The sequence below is a fragment of the Thalassophryne amazonica genome, chromosome 3 (genome assembly GCF_902500255.1).
Source record: "Thalassophryne amazonica chromosome 3, fThaAma1.1, whole genome shotgun sequence".
NCBI lineage: Eukaryota > Metazoa > Chordata > Actinopteri > Batrachoidiformes > Batrachoididae > Thalassophryne > Thalassophryne amazonica.
In genome coordinates, this window is record NC_047105.1 from 44,693,036 (window position 1) to 44,712,165 (window position 19,130).

A 19,130-nucleotide genomic window follows, 5' to 3' on the forward strand; every position below is an offset into this window, starting at 1 on the left:
TTTGGTGCTTGATGTTTTTCAGCCTTTCATTAAGCTGGGACAACAGGAATGGCCTGCACTCTACTCTGGTTATACTCATGTTCACATGCGTGCACATGCAGATTTTTAACATGACACCGATCTTTATTTCTCTTTTCATCCTAGTTACAAAAATCAACCTGTCAGTGCACGAAGACAAATACAGAGTGCCCTATGTGAAGGTAAGTCATCAGTTTGACATGATTTTATGAGGCAGCGTGCTGGTTTCTCTCTTTATTATGCACAGTAGCATCATATTATGTGTGAATGTCACAATAAAACAGATTAAATTTGCTATTTTGATAATTGATTGATTACACTATGTAACAATTTTTGTTCCTGGCTTCTAAGTGTTATATTTCAACTGCTTATGTCTAAAGTCTATGGAAAAATGACTACATTCAGCACAAACTTTGATTTTTTTTTTTTTTTAACGTTCTAGAAAGTTCTAAAAGTTTCTTGAAATTTCTAGATAATTCTGGAAACTTCTAGAAAATTCTGGACAGTTCTAGCAGTTAAAGAATATTCTAGAAGACTACTCAGTAGTAGTGAAGGCGAATCGAGAATATTCTTGTAAACAGACAAATTTCAAAATATCATTGTCCTGATCACAGAAGCAAAGTTTCTGTGGAATAACAGCTAATTTCTATTTATTTAAGGCATAACAGGTTAGGAAAACACACTGTGTACCCAGGAACAAAACAAAAATAAAAATTTGTTACATAGTGTTATTTATATATTTTATTCTCAACAAATACCAAATTTTGGCTTTTTCCAGCTTCCTATACACCATGATTTCTCTAATTGTTTCAAATATAATTGGCAAAGTACTGAAGAGTCACCGCTCATCTGTTGAAAAGGTGCAGGATTTAGTAGAGACTTAAAAGTAAAAAGGAAAAAAGGGGAAAAAAAACTGCACACTTCAGGTCTGTGCAAAATAGCTTTACTGAAGCTGCAAGCTTTCAGTCTGTAAGACCTTCATCAGGCAGAGTGCATGTTACAAACAGTGCTTGGAGTTAATACACTTGGCATAATTTCCTGTCAACATCACCCCCTCTGTTTAGGGTTACTTGTTCTATACCCCGGAATCTAAGGGAAGAAAGAGGGTGTGACAGATCATTAAAATGCCAGGCAACAGGATAGTTTTCATCTTTTCTCCTAATGGAGCTCTTATATTCACTTATTCTTTGTTTTAGAGGGCGGGTGGTTTTACCAATGTAAATTTTGTCACCTGGGCATGTTAACATATAGATAACATTTTTCCTATTGCATGTGATTATTCCCCTGATTCCAAAACCTTTACCGGTTCTAGGGTGCTTAAAGGTATTTGTTTTCACTGAATTATGACAATGAGCACAATTTTCACAGGGATAATTCCCTTCTTTGATAGGAGTTAACAGTGTTTGTTTTGGAGGGGGTAAGATCTTAGCTCTAATCAATTTATTACGGAGGTTTGGCCAACCATTCTTGTTCTTGTTCTCCAACGAGAACTCTTTTGGATATATACATTAGATGCACTACAACCATCAGGTCTAAACGAGGATTTTGACATGTGTGTTTATATAATTCTGAAGTATTGATTTAATTCTGAACTGTTTGTGCTTTGTTTTATGATGGCCGATGCCTGATGTGTACACAGCATGGACTTGTTCCTTTTTTCCCTGTTTGTATGTTTCATGTCTGTCTTTCACTACATTTCCCATGATGCTCTACTGACTCAGAGTGCTTTACCACTGATTACAGGTACCACTAATCAAGTATATTAACTCCAAGCACTGTTTGTAACATGTACTCTGCCTGATGAAGGACTTACAGACTGAAAGCTTGCAGCTTCAGTAAAGCTATTTTGCACAGACCTGAAGTGTGCAGATTTTTTTGCTTTTTCACATATAATTGGCAAAATAATTCACCAATGAAAGACATCAAAGGGCTGATGCAAACCATGCACACTCTGCGCACTGTGATATATATATATATATCGATGTCTGATCATTCATACCAATCTATCACAAATATTTTGTTGATCCAAACAAACTTTAGATCATCTGTCTTGCCCTACTGGTTGTGGAGACATACAGCTGCAACACGCACATTGAAGTTTGTGGTGACATTGTCACACATCTCAAGAGGGAATCTCTGAATTTCTTTTTCATCCCTCTTGAGACGTGTGGCAATGTCATCACAAACTTCAAAGTGCGTGTTGCAGCTGTAATCCAAAGAAGAGGAGCGTGGATTGAACATGTCATCAATTACTGAACTGTGTGGAAAACAAGAGACAAAGTGGGAAAACTTTGGTATCAAATGTTAATTTGATGCTTCTGTTACAAGTCTGTAAATAAAATTTTCGAATAAGTTCTCATTTCAAAAACCTGTGTACGATCAAAAAGTGGTAACATTTTATTGGCCCACCCTGTATGTGGCTAAAAAATTTTTTCGCACTGTTTGTTGACCTTGAACTTGAACATTGTCCAATCCTCTCCTAAATTTAATCATCTCGAGATATTTGTGCAAGCAATATACCCTTCAAGTTTGGCAAAAAAAACATCCAGCTATCTTTTTTAGTTATCTTGTGTACATACACACACACACACACACACACACACACACACACACACACACACACACGCACGCGTGCAGCAGCAGCAGCTCTACTCAGAGTCCCTCTCAGATATTCAAGCTTCTCACCCTGTTCCAGAGTATCTTATTTCTGCCACTTGTATCTGTGACATTGTTCTTTTGGTATTTGCTCAGGATTAGAACATGAATCGACTGGTAAATCAAGAGTTTCACATTCTGACTCAGCTCTTTTTTCACCATGATGTCCAGTGTCCGCAAAACATCACACACAGCCACAATTTGTCTATCGATCTTGTGCTCCAACTTACTTAATTCATGGTTTGAAGCTGTAAATATGTGTTAAAGTAATTTCTTAGTAACTTAAAATAAAGCGACATGTATATTAATATGCATATGTCGCGGACATGAATGAGCGAAGCTCGTCAGCATCTCACCATGTCATTTAGGTCCTTCAGACTTTGAGTAAGGGAGCACTAGCATGGCAAAAACCTTTCAGCTGCTGTGCACCCCCCAGACCCCCTGCCTTTTTAAGCATTTTTCTTTATTTGCCTCTCACATGCCTGGAAAAGCTCCTCGCCATCTAACCATGTCATATAGGTCCTTCAGACTTTTTTCCTACCTACCATCCCTGGTTCTCAAGACCAGGCACCTAAGTGGCACAATTCTCTTTTTTTTTTTCTCTCTTTAAAGATATTTAGGTGTGCCTTAGTAAACACTAGTAGAGTTCCACTTTAGATTTGGAATGTATAATAGAAGATATACCTTACTGAATTTTCATATCAATATGATATACAATATGACTATGATTTGACACAAAGTGCAGCAACAGTGAAAATTAAACATTCTTAAACAAAACAGTAATAATATCACACTCATTTTGCACTCATCATAAGGTTAGGATACTGTGCCCTCCAAAAGTATTGGAACACTTGGAATTTCACACATTTAAATTTGTTTATGCCATTTTAAAAATACTAGAAATACAACCCCCCCCCCCCCCCCCCAAAAAAAAAACAATTAAAAATTCTAAAATTATCTTCCTCAAACTCAAACTGAAAGCAAATCTCTAAAACTTGATAAAACCTGTAAATAATAATCAGGTTTTTTTTTGCCAGTTTTCTTTAGACAAGTCAGGGGATGGAAACATGAACATCAGTTATGAAGAAATACAAAGTTTCTTTCACCAAAACATCAAATCTAGGCTTTCATCTCAAATGTACTTTCTGTCAAATTGTAGCTGAACTTTCAGGTCTTCTTTTAAAGAAAATTCTCCTCTACACCACTTCATCAAGAAGCTGGATTTTATATTTTTAATTAATTTATATCAAGTTGTAGAGATTTGCTTTCAGTTTGAGTTAAGGAAGATAATTTTAGAAAAAAATGTATTTGAAATAGCCAATACCAAGCAAATACTAAGTGTTCCAATACTTCTGAGGGCAACTGAGAAACACTGAGAAGCAGCATCTTACTTTTTATATATAGTGCAGCAGATAAGAGAATATTTAGAGTGGAATCCTGCAAATGGTGATACAAACATCAAGTTTGGCACAAATAATCCATAGACATGAACTCTTTAAAAAAAAAAAACTGATTGGCCACTTGAATTTTCAAGAGGCAGCCAGGTAGGGGTCAATTGAAGAATTACACATGGGTGTAAATCAGGGGTGGGCAACTTGTTCCAGAAAGGGCCACTGATTAAAATCACTTTGAGCAGATGGAATCAGTTAATGAGTGAAATCACCTGGTGGAATCAGTGGCTGCAAAGAAAACCTGCACTCTCTTGGCCCTTTCTGGAACAAGTTACCCACCCCTGGTCTAAATTAAAAGCTGCTCCAATCATATAGAAAACTACACCACATTATTTGCCTGATCATAAAGATTCCAAAAAAGGTATAGTTTGGACAATCTGTAACTGAATGTTCTGGAGTTATGAGGTAAAAACAGCAAGAATGGTAACAAAGGTCAGTTTCAGATTGTACAGGGGTCAAAAGTTAAAGTTGCTCCATTAATTTTGCTCCAGCTGTATTTATGCTGAATTTGATGCTTGTATCACCATTTGAAGGATTGTTTCAGTTATCTGCTGCACTAATAAGCACACATGAACAAGCTGCTGTCTTAGTTTAAAAATGTGTACATAAGTCAACTCAATTAAAGGAGAAATGCTGCTTTTAACAACCTGGACCTCATTTCTGTCTTAAAATATGGCCATTTACTCACCAATATAAGTTTGGTGTGATTAGAAGTCCATAGTTTAAACGACATGTTCAGTTCAAATCTGGAGCAAACATTTTTCTTCTTCTAAGGTGGATTAGAACTTTTTGTGGTACACAGCACAAACTACTGGACAGGAGGAACCCAGCAGTCAATGTGACTCACTGATTTCAAAATGCAGCTCTTTCAACTAGACGTGTGGTGCCGTGACATGTCAATCATCTGTGTCCAATCAGATTTCAGGAAAGTCCAGTGAAACCCCTGCCTTCTCTCTAGCTCCACCCATGCCAGGAAGTGTTCAACATCGGACATTTCCTGTTTCACTGTGACTGATAAATTGGCACTTCCTGTTGAGTGTGCGCTTGCCACTGAGTTCCCGCAAGATTCCATGGGATCTCGTCTGTCAATCCAGGAAGTGTTTGAAATTTGAGCATTTCCTGTTTCACTGTGACTGAGAATTCGGCACTTCCTGTTTGAGTGTGAGCTTGCCACTGAGTTCCCGCGAGATTCCATGGGATCTCGTCTGTCAATCCAGGAAGTGTTTGACATTTGAACATTTCCTGTTTTACTGTGGATTTGAAAATTGGCACTTCCTGTTTAGGATGCCCTGTACCATGAGCGAGCTTCTCGCTTCGCTCATATAAATATGTATGTATGGATATCTGTGTTGACTCCGTGTAGTTTATGCCAATATGACACTACGGTCAGGTCAGGTCAGGTATGGGAGCATGCACTGATGTTATGTGTCACTGCAGCCGCTACACTATGGAACTGCCCAAAGGTTTCTCAATATGATCATGAAAATCAATACAGCCAAGTTAGACCCAGAAACACAAAGCCCTCCCCATCAACAGGGTGAAACAGCTTTGTTTTTGCACCAACTCATTTCACCATCTACTTTGGCACGATGCTCAAGCAGGTTACAGAAGAGCCTGATGTTGCAGAGGATATCTACATCAGGCATCACACTGACTGACTGTACGTTCACAAGACTCCACTCTGGAGTAACTGATGTAGGAACTCCTCTTTGCTGATAATACTGACTTTGTTATTAAATCATTTTAATAAATTGTAAATAATAGTAAATATTTCATTCAAAAGTGATGAGGGCACATGGAGATATCCAACCTCCGCAAGCACAGAATTTGACATTTTGACCGACTTGAGTATCATCTATACACTTGCACCTTCATTATCTTACATTAATGTCAAATGGCACAGTACTGGGCCTGCTAATGGAATCATGTCATGCATAACCTAGGTTGGGATGTTGATGGTGCAGTCCAGAAATGCCTCAAATATAAGTGCTACTTCAGCAAAAAGTAACATTTTGCAGCTTCCCCTATAGGCAGCAACCTCACCAGCCTGCATAAAGTTTGCAAATTTTCAGTACTTCCATCATAGATTGACACCAATCAAGATGAACCACCATATATAATATTAGGATGTTTCTCTCTACTCACAGACCTTCCAGCGCAAAAAAAAACAAAAAAAAAAAAACAAAGAGAGAGAGAGATCTGGCAGATCTAAGATGGTCATGTCCGGTGCCCTCCAAAACCATTGGAACATTGAATATGTATAGAGGAAGATTTTTATTAAAAAGAAGACCTAAAAGTTCAGCTATAATTTGCCAGAAGGTACATCTGAAATACAAGCTGATATTTAATGTTTTGGTGAAAGAAAATCCTCCTCTGTACCACTTCATCATGGAGCTGTATAACTGGGGATACAAATTACAAAACATGCACTATGCACAATTTTTCCAATCACAGCCACATAAGACTTCTTCTTGGTTGTCTGGGTGTCTTGGTGGCTTTCCTCACTTGTCTCCTTGCACAGTCACTCAGTTTTTGAGAACTGTCTACTCCATGCAGATTTACCATAGAGTGCCATACTGTGTGTATTTCTTCATAACTGATGTAAATAAAGTCCAAGACATATCCAGTGACTTGGAAATGTTCATGTATCCATCCCCTGACTTGTCTTAAGAAAACTGACAATAAAACTGATTATTTGCGGGTATTATACCAAAGCATTCCATTAATTATGCAACACATTTTGGCTTTTATATTTTTACTTAATATATATCAAGGTGTAGAGATTTGCTTTCAGTTTGAGTTTAGGGAAGATAATTTTAGAAATTTGTATTTTTTTTTTTATTTCTTGGATTTGAAATGGCATAAATAAATTAAAATGTGTGAAATACCAAGTGTTCCAATACTTTTGGAGGGCACTGTATCACCCACTACTTTTTCTTTAAAAATTTGCCTTTAAATTACCAATGGGGCAGGTGACCTCCAACAGCAGGGTTGATGATCTCCAGGAGCAGGGTTTAGTGAATGCTGGTATAGATCCATTGCACTGTCAACCATCTTGCATGGCTCTGAACTGTGGGCCAACTATTGACTTCTTGAAGACTTCCATACAACATGTCCAACATCCGCTGGAGTGACTCTTTGACCAACACTGAAGTCCTGAAATAGGCAGAGGCCATCTGCCATGTACCTGTGATGGGCAGGGAATGTGCCTATAATAGAGGAACTACATACAGCAGTAAACTATCCACTGGTCACCATAACAGACAGACATGTGCCTTTCTATTTGTTGTAATATTTGTTTTTGCTGCATGATTGAATGCATGTACTTCATGCAGGGATGCACTGAACGTTTTGTCACGAGTCCTGAAGAAGTGATGGATGTGATAGACGAAGGCAAAGCCAACCGCCATGTTGCTGTCACCAGTAAGTCACTTTTGAAATCCCTGCTGCTCTGACACAATGTCATGCTCATTTTTTCTACAGCAAAATGAAAGTTTTGAGGGTTAGTCTTGCACAAGGAGGTATTCGCCCTATTGACGTATCCCATAATCCCTTGTGCACCGCTGCAGAGTGGCTGCAGTCAAACAACATAGAAAATCCACATAATGACAATTGTAAATGAGTAGTAATTTTTTTATGCTTTTCGTCACGTTAGTAAGAGACTGCTGCATGATACCCTGAAAACTTGCTAAAACAATTATAACAAATAATCCGTGTCTGCTACGTTTAATCTGCATGGAATTTAATAAACGCAAACTGAATTTCAGACATATTATATATATTAGTCTGGAACAAAGAGGACTAACAGTGTTGTAAAGAACAATAATCAAGATGTTAAAGAGCAAACTTCACTTTCCTCCAGAACGACATGAACAGGAAGCGAGTGTAGCTCACAGCAGCTCCCATTGAAAATAACGGAGAGACAGCCTGTGATCTCACGTTTACATAAAAGAAACGCAATAACAACGTCTATAAACCCAGATAATATATTCACGAGAGTTTTAGGCACAATATAAAAATAGTTTTATGTTGCGATGTTAATCAGGCCCGGATCCAGACCGGTTTTGACCGATGCAGTTGCATCGGTCAAATTTTTTTATGCATCGTTCGTCATTGGTAAAAAAAAAAAACTTGAATATTCCCGAATAGTGCCGAACGTGTCCCCGCGGTGAACACAGGTGGTTTTCATGTCAACCTATAGTCCGTAAATTATACGTATTTTTCTGAGTTTCAGAGTCATACAGACGTTCAAATAAAGTCGGATATTCAGGGTTTGCTCTGTAATCAACTGTTTCTGCAGCGCGACTCCACTTTGAAGCCGTGAACCACTGAAGCAATGCTTCGATCCACTAGCTCATTGGTTCTTTTATTCACTGCTTTTCCGAAACGGCAAGTCCGCTTCTTAACCCCTCTCAAAGCCATTAAAATACTGTGAGTCACTTTTGTGTGTATTAAAGTCACTAACTGGGACTCTTGTCTTGCAGTCAAGAAACGAGAATCATCCTCCGTTCCGATGTCACAGCTCCAAACGCTGCGCGGCTCTCTGCTGAGACAGAGTCCGGTCGGAATTAATAGCTTCAAAACGAATTGCCGCTTTAAATAAAATGACACCTCTTTCCAAACGTTGTAATACAGACAAGAAACTACAATCGACTAAAACGTTTTTTTCCTCCAAAAATGAGACGTGCTGTATTTCTTTCTAAATTACATCCTGAAGTGAAGCACAACAGCTGTAAGAGCTCAGCTCAGATATATGGAAACACATTTATGACAAAAATGTCTGAAAGGAAATGCTTTTGACAAAAACTACAGATTTTGTTTATTCCTATTTATGTCCAGAGATCAAGGATCCACCATGTAGAGTTTATTATGTCCAAAGTTTAAGGATCCAGTGACAATTTTATATTTATTTACTTTAAGACTCAATAAAATGTTCAATTTCAATTCAATCATCTTATAAAGTGCCAAATCACAACAAAATCTAAATATACTAAAACAAATACATCACAATTGTACACATATCACAATTGTGATATGTGTACAAATGTGATGTATTTGTCATGGACATGATGACTATTGTTACCTGCTGGACTGTTTCTAATTTTGATTGGTATCAATGGAAAATGTCTTCTGTGAACTGTCTGTATCTCAATATATTATTATTAAGAATACGAGGTCTCTTAGATAATAAACCGACCCTTTTTTTTTTAACTATATGGATTTGAATGACATGCGATTACACCAATCATGCTTGAACCCTCGTGCGCATGCGTGAGTTTTTTCACGCGTGTCGGTGACGTCATTTCCCTGTGGGCAGGCCTTGAGTGAGATGTGGTCCCGCCCTCTCGGCTGAATTCCTTTGTTTCACACGCTGCTCGAGACGGCGCGCGTTGCTTTATCAAAATTTTTTCTGGACCTGTGAGGAATATCCGAGTGGACACTATTCGAGAAATTAAGCTGGTTTTCTGTGAAAAGACTCGTATAGCTTTGTGCGTACCTAGCAGTGTAAACATAAATGTCAGCAGGTAGTTACGGCCGCTAATAACGTTTGTGTCGAACACGTGTCCTCACGGAAAACAGCAAACCCTAGCCGGTCATGCTGAGTACAAAATATGCTGTCGTCGGCCTGTTTCGAGCTGAAAACATCCTAATTTAAGGCTTAATTCACCCAGGACGTCGTGAGAGAACAGAGAAGATTCAGAAGAGGCCGGCATGAGGAATTTATGCGGACATTCCACTGTTTAAGGACATTTTTTTAATGAAAGACGTACGCACAAATTCGCCGAGTCGTTTCCGTGACGACTCGGCAAATCTGTGTGCGCCGCGACAGGAAAAACACCTCCGTGTTGAAAACCATTTGTAGAATTCAGGCGGCTTTTAATGGCTTTCAACAAGTGAGTAACTGAGAAATTGTTTAACAGCTTGGGCATGTTCCAACTTGCCCGTTAAGATTTCCAACGGAGGTGTTTTTCCTGCCGCGACCCCCCGCGGTCGGGTCCAGCCCGACATGCGACTCTGCCCGCACGTTCTTTCATTACAAAATGACCGTTAACAATGGAATGTCCGAATAAACTCCTCATGCCGACTTCTTCTGAAAGTTCTCTGTTCTCTGACGACTTACTGCGTCAACAGAGCCTGAAATGTGGAAGTTTTCAACTTGAAACGGCGAGACGCTGCCGCCTCGAAGCGCAGATCGCCGTCAGGCGCCGTGGACCGTCCTTAAAGCGACACTACCAGACCAAAATCTCTCATCAGCCGTTAACATTTTTACCGAAAACCAGCTGAATTTATCGAATGGTGTCCACTCAGTTGTGCCTTACAGTTTTGAAAAAATTTTGATCAAACAAAGCAACAGTCTCTGAGCCATTCCTAAACAATGAAAAAAATCGACGAGCGGGTGGACGACTCCTCACTCAAAGACTGCCCACAGGCGAATGACGTAACCGACAGGCGTGAAAAAACTCGCATGCCCACGAGGGTTCAAGCATGTCTGATGTAATCACACGTGATTCAAATCCATATGGTTTTTGAAAAAAATAATAAGGTCGGATACTTTTCTAATAGACCTCGTATATGCAGTCATATTTTTATTGATTTTATCAATTGAAAAATCATCTATAGATGCAGGTATAATTGATTGATAATTGGTCTATTAGAAAAGTATCCGACCTTATTATTTTTTTCAAAAACCATATGGATTTGAATCACATGTGATTACATCAGACATGCTTGAACCCTCGTGGGCATGCGAGAGTTTTTTCACGCCTGTCGGTTACGTCAGTAAGTCATCAGAGAACAGATAACTTTCAGAAGAAGTCGGCATGAGTAGTTTATTCGGACATTCCATTGTTAACGGACATTTTGTAATGAAAGAACGTGCGGGCAGAGTCGCATGTCGGGCCGGACCCGACCGCAGGGGGTCGCGACAGGAAAAACACCTCCGTTGGAAACCTTAACGGGCAAGTTGGAACATGCCCAAGCTGTTAAACAATTTCTCAGTTACTCACTTGTTGAAAGCCATCAAAAGCCGCCTGAATTTTACAAATGGTTTTCAACACGGAGGTGTTTTTCAAGTCGTGGCACACACAGATTTGCCGAGTCGTCACAGAAACGACTCGGCAAATTTGCGCGCACGTCTTTCATTAAAAAAATGTCCTTAAACAGTGGAATGTCCGCATAAAGTTCTCATGCCGGCCTCTTCTGAATCTTCTCTGTTCTCTCACGATGTCCTGGGTGAATTAAGCCTTGAATTAGGATGTTTTCAGGTTGAAACAGGCCGACGACGGTGCCTGGAAGCGCTGCACGACGTCCTGCTCCGTGGGAAGTCCTTACACCGACAGAAAGCTTAATTTCTCGAATAGTGTCCACTCGGATAGTCCTCACAGGTCCAGAAAAATTTTGATAAAGCAACGCGCGCCGTCTCGAGCAACGAATAAAAGAATGAAGATTATTGAATAACAAGACGCGTGCAATTTTTATTTTATCATTGGGCAAAAATGCATCTGTCAGATTTTCACTCTGGATCCAGACCTGTTAATGGTGTTGTCCGTGTGCAGTGGTTAAAGTGCAGCGTGATCAGAGCATCTCAATGCAGTTCTCAATGTTACTGAGATCTCGCAGCGTGGCGACCTCTCCGAGGTTTTGCGGGATTTGAAACGTCAATAGGGTGAATAAAATATCTGGATATACATTTGTGAGGAAGAAAACTCAGTAATATTTTAAAGTCTCATCTCCCCTCGGCATTCTCCAGATATGAATGAGCACAGCTCCCGCAGTCACAGCATCTTCCTGATAAACATTAAGCAGGAAAATGTGGAGACCGAGCAGAAGCTTTGTGGGAAACTCTACCTGGTCGACTTAGCAGGTAGCGAGAAGGTAGGAGGAATTGTGCGAAAACATTGAAAGATGCACTCTACAATGCTGTCATCATATTACATTGTTTGAATGGAGATTGTATGTTCATTTATGTTTTGCTTCATCAAGGACAGCAGGGGGAATAAATTTCCTTAAGGGGGAACTTCACAAATTGTACATGTGAGATGTTGTTCATTAGCCATGAGGAGCACCATTTAGCCTATAAAACCAGCTGTATGATGTATTTTGTAGCTCCAGAGGGAGGATTGTCAAGTCCAAGAACATACTGCCTTAATGATGTCACCAAGGCTATGTTTGTGCTTGATGATTAAAAATCTACACAAGAAAGGTTTAGGTTTAACTAAGCTATTACACTCCTGAACACAAATTGTAAAATTTCACAATGCAGAAGAACATAAACTGAGTTTTTGGTGAGATTCACATGAAACTGTCTTCTGTGAAAGCTCAGAATATTATATATGTGTACGCTACGTTTGAGCTAGCTTGAGCATTGCCTTTCTGCCAGGTTAATTATGGGATGCTGGTAGCGCAAATCTCACAGTGGAAACACATGCAGTAAAACATAACATTCATTAAATTTAAGAGGTGCGCATATTTTGTACTCAGCATGACCGGCTAGGGTTTGCTGTTTTCCGTGAGGACACGTGTTCGACACAAACGTTATTAGCGGCCGTAACTACCTGCTGACATTTATGTTTACACTGCTAGGTACGCACAAAGCTATACGAGTCTTTATTTTATTCAGAAGTTAGTTAATTTGGTATGCATTAAGCTTTTTCTTTAGTTTGTTTTTCATATTCAGTTAACAATCCAGTTTGTAAATTTTAATGTTTGATGAGGTTAGCTTTATATTCAGTCAACAGTTATGCTAGCATGATATTGTGATTTCTATTCAGTATTTTTTTTCTCAGCTAACTTTATATTCAGATAACTTTGATTAAGTAAATTTCATATTCAGTCAATGATTACGTTATCTTGATATTGTGTTTTAAATTCAGTCAGGGTTTTTTGGTTGTTTAGTAAATTTTATATCAGATAATTTTGGACTGGTTTAGATTTATATTCTGTTCATGCTGGATTATATTTGCTTTATATTCAGTCAACAATTATACTATCCTGATATTGTGATTTCTAGTCAGTATTTTTATTTATTTTTTGCTCAGTTAACTTTATATTCAGATAACATTGATTAAGTTAACTTTATAGTCAATCAACAATTACGTTATCTTGATACTGTGTTTTAAATTCAGCAAGGGTTTTTTTGGTTTAGTAAATTTTATATCAGATCATTTTGGACTGATTTATATTTATATTCTGTTAATGATGGATTATGTTAGCTTTATATTCAGTTAACATTTAAATTAGATTATGGTGTTTTATATTCAGTATAGTATACGTATGTTTACAGAATTTTGGACTAATTTAACTTGATATTCAGTCAGCTTTTTGGTACCTTGATTAGGGTTGAAACGATTAGTCGAGTAACTCGAATAATTCCATTACAAAAAATGTTTGAGGCAAATTATGTGCATCGAAGCGTCATTTAACGTTGTAGTACATATGCCAGGCCTGTGTGCGGCGCTGTAACATCCCCAGAAAAACAAACAAAAAAAGACTAGAGCATGCATAAGCCGCGTAAGCGCTAATCAAATGAGCACAATAGCTACATCTTTGCAACACGACACATAGAGTGAAATAGTCTTTTAGGAGAAAAACGGTCCACGCTGATCATCTGAAATAGCTTACTGCGCATTTAAAGCGAAGCAGTGTGTTTGTCTGTTTTTTTTTTTTTTTAAACACCGTTTCATCTGCTGCCTGCTCTCCGCTCTACGTTGGGAGTGGCGATTCGCGCGGCGGCCGGTGGCTACCTCTCTCTGCCCGGTGTGAGCGGCTCATCACTACCCTCAAAACTCCGTCCCGGCCACACTGACAAACAGTCTCTAGAAGAAGTCCACTCTTCCTTCTGTGTTTTGCTCAGACTCACACTAATTGTTTTGCTTTTTTTTTTTTTTTTTTGCTTTTTTGGGCAACACACAATGCTTCACAAAGACAGTAACTCTAATAATAATAATAAATACTGACTGCGAGGCTTGCTTGTTCAACCTCCAGCTGAAATGCATTGGCTGAATCATAAAGAGGGATAAAAAAAATCACACAGGGACCCAGTTCACCAACTTTAAAAAAGATAAAATAAAAAACTTATATGTTACAAGTTGGGGAAAACAAAAAAGAGCATTTCAGCAAAATGTCAAGACTTTGGCCCAACTTTGGCTGAGCTCGATCCTGACACCAGGAAAGATCCAAAACTTGTAAAGATGTGAAAAATAAATGATTACCCAGGAAAACAGAAAGGGATACATTAAATTTGACAATCTCCATGATGATGCAGCGACATTGTGCCATTGCTTAGGGAGAGCCCTGGACTGTTAATGTTGTTAAAAACACAAAAGTATTAATCACGAGAATAATCGATAGAATACTCGATTACTAAAATAATCGATAGCTGCAGCCCTAACCTTGATATTTTGCTTTATATTCAGTTAGTTTTTGTGCAGTTAATTTTATGTTGCATTAATGTTGCATTAGGTTAGCTTCATGCGCTGTCAACTATTATGTAGGCTTGTGCGTTATTCATTCATTCATTTTCTGCCACTTCAGTGTTGTAGTGGCAGCAGACTAAACAATATTTTGCTTTATATTAATATTTTTTGTTGTTGTTATTAACTCAGATAATTCAAGATTCAGATAATTTTGGATCAACACAGCTTTATATTCATGCAGCTTTTTGTTTACCTTGTTAATCTATTCAATTAACCATTTGTACAGTTAATTTTATATTTAGTCAATAATAGATTAGGTTAGCTTCAAATTCAGTCAGCTCTTACACTCTAAAAAAATGAACTGCTGTCTCAAGGAGGAAAAAGTGATGTAAAAATTTGCATAGATTTTTTTCAACTTAACTAGAGGAGTCTTGTGGCATTAACTCAGTTGAAAGTTGTAATAACTAAGTTCAAATAACTTGCAAAAAAAAAAATCTATGCAAATTGTTACAACAGTTTTTCTCATTGAGACAGCAGGTCCTTTTTTACAGTGGAAGTAGGGTTGCTATTTTGCTTTATATTGATGCACAGATAACCTTATATTGAGTTGGTGTCTAATTTCATTAAGCTGTTTTGTCTTCAAGTATCTTTATATTCCATTAATTTTAAGCTAAATTAATTTTAGATTTTGATATTCTGCTTCATATTCATGGTCAGTTAACTATATATCAAATTTACTTTTGAAATAGTTTATTTTTAGATTTATTCTGCTTTTCAGTGAGCTTGAATTTCTGCTATATTTTAGTTTTTTGCTCACTTACAATTAAGCTTGTCTTATTAAAAATTGATTCTGTTAGCTTTGTGTTCAGTTCAGTTTATTTTCAGTTAGTTCAACTAGTTTGATGTTAAATTAACTTCGAAGTCTGTTAATTTTATAGTAAGTTAGTTTTGAATTAATTAAGTTTTGTGCTCAGCTATTTTTAGTTTCAGGTGATATTTTAGATAGCTTTACATTAATTTCATGGGCAGTGGTGTGGAGCGGTGCATGAGTTCTACCATTGTAACAAACACCCAGTGTTGTGTGGGCTGCTGAAGAGGAGGTACTGCTGGCCCACCACCACCAGAGGGCGCCCTGCCTGGAGTGCGGGCTCCAGGCACCAGAGGGCGCCGCCGCCTCACGTGAGCAGCTACGGTGACAGCTGTCACCCATCACCTGAGACAGCTGACGGCAATCATCTGTGGGGTATATCAGCAGGACGGCACCTCCACCTCATTGCCGAGATATCGTTTCTACCAGAGAGGTAAAGTATCGAAGCTACGGAGTGTATCTTTTTGGATTTGTGCTTAGTTTGTGGATTACTGTTCCAACGAGAGGTGGAGGTAACTTCCCTGCTGTTCGGAGTCCTGGGTGCAAACGCGCCCCCATCTAACTGTCCTTTGTTCCTCGCCAGCAGTACCAGGTCCGACACGCGGAGGCAGTGGCCACCTGGGAGTTCGGGACTTGGCGGCTCCAGTATTCCCGGGGTCCTGTGGCGGAGGAAGCCGTGTGGTTCCGGTCTTACCTTGGAGAGGCGTCTCCTATCTTCGAGCCTGCCCACACGACACTTTTGTGAATTGACTGTTGTCCATTGCTGTGATTGGTTGTATTCGTTGTGCACATTCACAACAGTAAAGCTTTGTTATTTTGACTTACTCCATTGTCCGTTCATTTGCGCCCCCTGTTGTGGGTCCGTGTTCCTACACTTTCCCAACACCCAGAGTGAAACCACATGAGGTGGAGAACAATGTGGTGCTCAGATATCAGGATGCAACACGAAGCATCTGCAAGGATGTGCTCCTCAGTCTGTTTGGTGAGGGCTGAGAAGATATTTGGTTGAATGAAAGAGCCTCCCATTGACAACTAGGACAATTGTGCACATGGACTCTGGATGTATGGAATTTTCTTGAGATGAGGAAGGCTTTCAATGAGCACGCTTCCTAACCCTTTAAGACTCATTGGTATATATATATACAAGGGTGTTTTCTATGCAGGGAGGTATCTAATGAAAAACCCCAAAAGACATAGTATGCATTAAAAGCTAGGATAGCTATCTTTCGATTTGCTGCTTCAATTTTGACCATTTTCTGCCTCTTGCAAGTTCTCCAACTTTATGAAAGTGCAATATCCTGCAGTAAATCACTGAGCAGCTCTTTTATACACCAAACGTCACCTTTAGAATGAAAATCTCTGTAAAGCACTGCACTGACATGCTAATAAATTCTGCATTATAAAGAATCTAACTTAGACACTGAGGATTGATTATAATTTTGAGGGCTTGGTTTTGTCTGTCGCTGATTCAATACGGGTGTTAGGATTTGTTCATTCAGAGACAGCCAATCAGCTAAGATGAGAGAGGAACACAACAACTTTAGAAAAATACGAAACCCTCAAATGATTTCTCAGTTAAAACAAAACAAAAGAAACCTAAATGGAAGCAGAAGAATCCAAAAGGAGGAACAGAGCACTGATTGTTTCCTTGTTTTTACTTATTTATTGTGAAATCTGAGTCAGCTAATCTTACACCACACCTGAACATACTGTGCTATGGTCAAGATCACCTCTAGAATCTGGTTAAAGTTAAGGTCTAGTTTGAAGAAAGACACATAGACAGGGGATGTCACATTGTGGAGAATGTTGCACTTTGTTTCTCTGTCAGAACAATAATTTAAAAAAATAATCTTGAACAGACATACAAATGTCTGAAATCTTCAGCATGGAACTAAGCACCCCATTTTAAGGGTTTAAGACTTCTAATTAACATTAGAAGCAGGAAATACTGGTGCTTTTGGAAGATTTTCGATCATGTATTACATTCATCTCTGCTATGAATACTTGACTGAAATCAGTTTGAACCAGACAGCAAAGTGCTCCTGCACACTTGTTTGAATAATAATTGTTAGTGCAGTAGTTAGATTTACCAAAGACCAGTCACTGACTTCTGCAAAAATGGCAAATCATTTTTAATGCCCTAAAGCTGACTTCGACTGTCATAAAGATCTGCTTGTCGATTGTGGCTGACTGAGCAGTAACCTCTCTTGTAGGTCATACTCAGGAAAGCAGACCGAAATGAATTAACCCCACAAACAAACGTGGTCCTTGGATATGTTGTAATTGCTGATGGTACTAACAGACTAAGTAGATGTAAGTACTAAATTGGACTAAGGTCCATTGGTGCCAGTGCTATCCCTGTTTATTGTAGCAAGAAGCAGTTGTGAGTCTACAACTCCCCCTGGACAAGGTGTCAGTCCATCGCATGTTACTTCCCCAGTCAATAATAATAATAATAATGATAAATTTAATTTATAATGCACTTTACATTTACAATAAATCTCAAAGTGCTACAGCAATTAAAAGGAAAGATAGATAAAAACAGAAACAAAAGTAGGCATATTATTAAAACAATCATTAAAACAATATGGGAAGCAAAAACTCAAAATTTAATTATAACATCGGGTAAAAAGAAAAGTTTTAAGGCCCTTTTTAAAAGATTCCAGGGTCTGTGGTGCCCTCAGATGAGGAGGCAGGGCATTCCACATTTGAGGGGCTGCGTGGAGAAGGCACGGTCTCCTATGATGCGGGATCGAGTCCTAGGAGTGAGAAGAAGGTGTGTGTTGGAGGAGCAAAGAGTACGTGCAGGATGGTGAGGGGAGAGGAGTTCTGTTAGGTATGATGGGGCATTACCATATAAACATTGAAAAGTAAGCAGTGAAATTTTGTATGTGATCCCGGCACAAATGGGAAGCCAGTGAAGTGAACGGAGGATGGGAGTGATGTGCTCGTGCTTACGCACTCTCATCAGGACCCTGGCAGCACTGTTCTGGACATACTGAAGTCTTTGTATATTGTTGCCAGGAACCCCAATGAGAAGTGCGTTGCAGTAGTCCAGTCTGGAGGAGACAAAGGTGTGGATGAGCTTTTCGGAATTGGAAAGGGAGGGTGTGTCCCTACTTTTAGCTATATTACGAAGGTGAAAAAAAAAGAGGTTTTACAAATGTGTTTTATTTGGTATTCAAAGATGAGTTGTGGATCGAAATGACACCAAGGTTGGTGACTGTAGTGGTAAGAGCGATATTTTGACCAGAAGAAGCAATGCTGAGGATTTTGCACTGTTGAATTTGATGGACAGTGCCAATTTGGATTGCTTCGGTTTTTGAACTGTTAAGATGGACAAGATTTTGCTGCATCCAGGCCTTAGGGCCCCTTCACACATAGTATGAATAAGTACAAATCAGGGCGAATCACGGTGGAACAGCGAACCACGAAAACATCGAGCCAAGGGGCAGGCGTGAACGAACCCGCTGGGACAGTGTTGGGCACGCGATGGTGTCGTGCGAGCAGGAAACACAGTGCGAGCAGCTGGGACATGGTGCATCACATCGAGCCGCTGATGTGGAGAACAATAAAATAAAAACCAGCTGTATAATTAGTGAATATCACTGAGTTGATATAAATGATAAATAAAAGGGGATGCAATACAGAACCCTGCAGTTAAATAACCCTGGTTAATTAAAAATAAAATGCCACTCACGGGATTCGAACCTGCAATTTACA

The 19,130-nt window shown here is 39.0% G+C and overlaps 1 protein-coding gene across 1 annotated transcript in view; it reads left to right on the forward strand.

Annotated features, from left to right (window-relative positions):
• Positions 1-19,130, forward strand: part of kif5ab (kinesin family member 5A, b) — a 321,264-nt gene that overhangs the window by 127,353 nt on the left and 174,781 nt on the right. The window contains 3 exon segments of the mRNA XM_034166139.1: positions 145-200; positions 7,460-7,547; positions 11,875-11,999. Coding sequence (XP_034022030.1) covers positions 145-200; positions 7,460-7,547; positions 11,875-11,999 — 269 coding nt within the window.